General features: G+C 42.2%; 1 protein-coding gene across 1 annotated transcript; it reads right to left on the bottom strand.

Moving 5' to 3' along the window:
* Positions 1 to 3,115: 3,115 nt before the first annotated feature.
* LOC142996399 (G-protein coupled receptor 61-like) lies at positions 3,116 to 4,513 on the bottom strand. Its single transcript, XM_076147378.1, has one exon. The coding sequence runs from the start codon at positions 4,511 to 4,513 to the stop codon at positions 3,116 to 3,118; it is 1,398 nt and encodes a 465-aa protein (XP_076003493.1).
* Between the last annotated feature and the right edge of the window lie 1,603 nt (positions 4,514 to 6,116).

The raw sequence follows: 6,116 nt of genomic DNA, 5'->3' as shown, positions 1-6,116 counted from the left end.
CTCAGTCTGTCTGCGTGTCTGTCTCTCTCTCGCTCTCACACACACACACACACACTTACTTGTTAACTTATTATAACTTCAATCCAACGTTGACGCCCTGTTTACCAGTAAAACAAGTTTGACTGCACGGTACAATGCACAGTGTATTAAATAGCAGTATAGTGATGACGTTTCGATTTTTAAGGGTTTTATGAACCAAAGAACATAATTGTATTTACCATGTGTGTTCCTGATGGATAGAAACCTCTAAATAAAAAATACTACTACTACTGCTGCTTATCTTAAGATGCAGTGCGTTTAAATGACTAGATAATATTGTTGAGTTATTCAGGTGCTTTAGCTTAGTGTCCTCAAGAGAACACTTATACAGGCAAATTGTGATATTTCAACAGTACATTAGGTTTTTGCGTTTCATTTCTCCAGAGTGTTGAGATTTGACGATTGTCACCACGCTGGTAACCAACAGCAGCTGTATCACTGAACAGTATTTAAAAAGCACAATGATCAATTTGCTGATACTTAAGAGGGACATTTTACTATTTGTTCACATTTACTTAGAAACTGAAGCATGCTTTTCAAACAAGCAATCCCTATTGTGATAGAACAACAAAAACAAATGCTGTCGGCTCTAATTTGGGCTCCAATATATTTTAAGAAGCCACAGATAACGGTGTTGTGTTGGTTTCCTAGGCTCCTCCTCCATCCGCCCACTACAGTTTCTGAGAAATGTCACTAGGTAATAATTGCCATGGGGATAGCAGAGCCTGGTGAAGCCGGAGGCGGGTTGACTGAGGTCCATTACTGAGGTGTGAGGTCTGTTCTTCTCTGGCAACTTCCAACAGAAAGGCAGCGTTAATCAATCAACCTATGAATCTATGAATTTATCTATCTATCTATCTATCTATCTATCTATCTATCTATCTATCTATCTATCTATCTATCTATCTATCTATCTTTGAAGTGATAGTGATGTCTTTTCTTCCTGATGAAGGTCAGACCACTGTGGCTCGGGGCTTTTGAAGTTAAATGTTACCTTAAGGTCAAAGTGTTTCTATATTTTACACTCCCTCTTCTCAATCAAATGTGAAACCAGGGAGTTTGCCATTCACTGTGAGCAACACACAGATAACATATCAGCACTCACATGTTGAAACATTTTGGAAAAAAAACTTGACATTCTATTAATATGCTGGTAAATTTAAGGTAAAATTAGAAGCATCCATCCAAAATGTTTTACAAACATATGAACTCTTTATTATAACAGTATCTTACACTCAAGTTTGATCCATATATTTTCTCTAAATACAACCAGGTCATTGCATTTTCAATCTTTTATTTTAAACACAGCATCAAAAGAACAACCTCTGAAGAAGTGAAAATCCTAACAAAAATGTTCAACATCATTCACAGTTTGGGATATTTAGACATAATGGAAAGAGGATATCAAGCTCAAATTGTCTCTGGAAAAATATTGTAAACCCTGTATCCACAACTTGAAAGCTATTGTTATTTCAATCAATTAAATCAATGTGTATTTTACCAAAAAGTCTGGCATTAAATACATCATCTCGTCAGCAAACTGAGACTGAAAACATTCTGATCTGCACCTCTGTTTTTAATAAAACCTCAAAAAGCAAAGCATACCTGCTTTAGTCTCTTTACAACATTAGAAGTGCAGGAATCATACTGACAGAAAGTTGATACACGTAACTGTGCAGGACTATAAAATCTATTCTTCCTGCAGCTGAGGTACTGTAAAGACCCTGATGAACAGGGTCGCCAAAATAAGCACAACAGATTCTCTAAAAACACACAAAGAAGGCAGTGCAAACTGTTCAAAATACAACAGCCTCCTTGAAATGAACTTCATAACAAATGAGGAGTAATACTCACCAATAAGAAAAACCGTGTGTGTGTTGATTGGAATATACAACTCAAATGTTTACAGTTTTTACGAAACATACATATAGTTTCATACATTTACCAATGTAAGGAAAATAATCCGATTTGGGTGTAAATTCTGGGTATCAATAAATATAATACTGATTTGTAAACTCTATATCCAAAAGACACTGATTAATACACAACATGGCAGAAAGCTGGAAGACCCTCAAGATGAGTTCAAAAGTCAGCTTACGTTTTATGTTAATTGAGTCACAATAAACCTGTTTTAATTTTAGGAAATCAAGAAAAAGGACTTATTTCGTGGACAAGCATCAAAAGACGAGGGCCAAAATGCACAGGCTTATCTGTAAACAACGGTCAGGTCACACAATGTGTAGGCTTCCTCATCATCTATGGTTATGAGGTCTAATGTTTTAAGGTTTGAGCTTTATCACGGATGAACACTCACCTACAAATCGAAAGTGACAGTAGTGCCTCTCCGTTACCGCTTCTTCTAAATGTTCTGTTGTACCTTCCTCCACTTTATTGCTGTCTTCTTCATCTTTACTTTTCTTGAAGTTGACCTCATTTAGAAAACTCTTCAAAAAAATAATCTATATCCCAAAATACCCCAAAGGTTTGATTTGGCATTAAAAAATACAGAATCTGCTGAACGTTTGGAGAATTGAATCTTCATTTCTGAATATCAAAGGCAAATCTTCAAACAACAGAAAGTCACTGCACACTGACAAGGCGATGAAATGATAGTAGATAGTAGATAGTATTGCCTAATTAGAGATCAGATGGGATACTCTGAAAAAGATTCAGTTAGGTTACCTCTGTGGAGACAACCATGTTTAAAAAAATGGGATTTATAACAAAACAAAGGTGAATTTAACAAGTTAATTCAATATTCATTTACTGTTCAGTGCTTAGTAATCATCTGGAAGGCCAGAATAAAGCCACCTCATTATCTAGCATTCATTTCCTGTTCACAAAGAAGGTTCAAATGCAGTTCAAACAACTACATTTAGCTGCATGATTGCGACTTTTCAAAATCTAGGGTGAAAACCGATGAGGCAAAGTGTGATGTTGCATGGTTAAGATACAAAGTTAATGAATTGAATTGAGCTACCTGTTGGATTTACATATTCTCACTGAAATGACTCCTGAAACGCTTTAAGTCGGATTGATCAAAATTAGACAAATACTCAGAGAAAACATCAATTAATTAATTGTCTGTAATTGTATGGTTATTTTTTGACTGTTCATTTTCAATAAATTCTGAAGTCTCCTCTGCAATTTGTCCAGGAATACGAAAATCAATGGTCTGTGCAGGCTCAGGCTCAGGCGGCTGAGGCTGAGCCACGGGGCAGCAGGCCTCCCCCTTAGGACTGGAGGTGCTGAGGGAGTTCTGAGGATCCAAGTTGCAGCCGGTGCCCTGAAGAAACTGAAGGAAATTCTCCTCTATTGATCCTTCTCTGCTGGGCAGTCTGTCTTCTCCCTCCATGCCAGCTCGACGAAACAGGCAGGGCAGATGCTTGCCCAACTCCTCACGGATCTGTCTGTTGAGACAGCCGTAGAAGAAGGGATTAGAGGTGAAACAGAAATAGCCAATCCAGGTGACCACCTCCTCCATGGCGGCCAAAGTGGCTGGAGGGCTGGCAGCCAGCGCTGAATACAGGTGGAAAGAAAAATAGGGAAGCCAGCAACAAAGGAATTGCCCTCCAACTGCTGCCAGCACTGCTGCAGCCTTTCCTCCCCCAAAGGGGCGCTGTGGAGTCGTTCTGCCTGTCCCGCTTCCTGTCCCAGAGCTGGTCACCATAGTGGAGCGGCTGCTGAGTGATTCGGACCGCTGGCGACGAGGCGTATCCATCCAGGTGGGCAGAGGGCCATGTTGCATGGCCGCTACACGAGCCACTTTGAACATATTGCAATACACAACAAGAATGACCAGCAAGGGACACAGGAAATACACCAGAGTAAAAAGAACCATGAAGGCCAAGCGGTTTGACCCACCACCTGTCCAGTGCAGCGAGCACCTCCTGTGACCCTGTGCAGGGGTGGGTGGGACACCTCCTCCACCTCCCCCAACCCCACTCTCCAGAAGAGGAGTTCTTCCACCTTGCAGGAACCAAGCTAACAGCGGCAGAGCAGACATGGCCAGAGCTTTGATCCATATTCCCACAAGCACAGAGGCGACAAGCCCAACAGTCATCTTTACTTCATAGCGCATGGGGTGTATGATGTAGTAATAACGCTCCACATTTATAACAGAGATAGAGAGGATAGCAGCACTGACCAGGCACACGCTGAGGAAGAGGTAGCTCCGGCACAGGGCCTCTCCGAAGAAGGCTCGGCTGGAGAGCATACCCAGGGGCATCAGCACCAGGGCAGCCAACAGGTCCACCAAGCACAGGTGGAAGACAAAGGCAAACTTATGGAGCTGTGGGGCCTTGGCAATGACCGCCATGACAGCGACATTACCAACCACAGCAAGCAGATCCATGAGCAGCATGGCCAGCAGAGCTAATGACTGGGACAGAGCCCAGCCCTCAGATAATGAGGAGGCAGACATGTTGGACATGAACTGTTTAGGTGGCAGGGAGGAGTTCCACATTGGCTCCATTGAAGGGTGGGATGAGGCAGGCAGGCAGGATCAGTCACAGGCCCATCACCCATCCTTCACCGCCAGGAAGTAGGGCCAGAAAATAGATGCTTGAAAGTGAGGTCAAAGGCTGCTTTGTGCTCAAGACGACGACGGTGCTGTGATTGTCAAGAGGGTCGGATTTTATGATTTACAAAGTCCTCATGTCTGCCGTCAGTCAAAAGCAACCCTATGGAACAAAAGAGACGGATGAAAACCAGAGGATAATAAACTGTGTTTGTGTGTGATGTGATCAGTTAAGTTTATGCCATATTTAACAGCATGGTACTTATTTATGCAGAATAAATTGATCACAAATCATCACCCAACCAAATCATGCCAGTGAAGTGAAGTATCTCTATCTGCTTTTACAATTCAGGCTTGGACCAAAACCTCTTCCAAATGATTAAACCCACAATAGAAAAATAAATCCTAATCAGCTCCTTTGTGCTTTTATTAGCATAGTTAAAAAGGTCAGCGTTTACATCCAGCTGCAGGTGATGAATTCATTTCAAGCACACATCCTGTCAAAGCATGAATGCAGACTAATTCCCCCAAACCAATCCCATCACTGAATAGGCAACACTGTATCCCTTTCCTGTCACATCGCCACCTGCTGCGAAAGCTTTGTGGAATATCTATGCCCGGCATCTTAACCATCTGTGTATGACTACTTTCCTTATTAAAATACAAACGCTTACTGTCGATGCGGAAGGCCTTGTCACTGTGTTTCTCATCATGTACACAATATGTGGATTTTGAATGTGGATTAGTAGGAATCCCTTGTTGTGTTGTTTGTTTTTTTATACATTCAAAGTGGAATATAGCCATGGGTCACAGAAGCCATCTGCATATAAACAAGTAACGTCAATATTGCAGACAACATATAGACATGGATGGCTGCTCGAGCATGTGTGTGTGTGTGTGTGACCAGATTAGGGAGAACTAATTGGTCACAGCTATAAATGCTTCCTGCCACAGAGGTCACAAAAGCCCCAAATGTTCTTTCTAACCGTCCAGAGTGAAAACAATGTGAAGCAGGTAATAAACTCAGCTGTAACCTCCCTCATCACTTATGAATGATTGCCCTGAATGAGCAGTGTCTAAATATAAACATATATATATATATAAATCACACGCAGGGGGTGCTCCCAATTCAGCGGGACCCTCCTTTGCCAAATTTAGGCATGTCTTATCGCCTGCGGTTTGATCTGTCATTTATGCATTACACGCACTGGATGATGCAAGGCTGCTGTTGCATTAGATTTACTATTTATACCTCAACAGTGTGTGATCAGTAAAGGATGACGGGTGAATTAACGTGGTGGGAAAACATGGAGGATGAGATTGGGGAGGGGTGGGGAGAGGGGGGGCGAGAAAGGTAGAGAGCCTAATGCATGATGTACCTGAATCAGAGAGTGTTTCCTGATGGAGCTGTCTGCTGCTGTGGTCTCTGAGGATGAAAACCTGCTCCAGCTCCCACTGCTGAGGAACACAGTGGACATCAATCACTCTACCTTAAGAATGCGGCTCAGGTACTCCCCATTACGACAGCCCGTCCGTCCTCCCAGCCCTCCGTCCGCCG

This window comes from Genypterus blacodes, unplaced genomic scaffold (genome assembly GCF_046128005.1).
Source record: "Genypterus blacodes isolate CSIRO-AG114 ecotype Tasmania unplaced genomic scaffold, CSIRO-AGI_Gbla_v1 ptg000037l_1, whole genome shotgun sequence".
NCBI lineage: Eukaryota > Metazoa > Chordata > Actinopteri > Ophidiiformes > Ophidiidae > Genypterus > Genypterus blacodes.
Note: the sequence above shows the minus strand (reverse complement) of the source record. Positions and strands in the feature narration are given on the sequence as shown.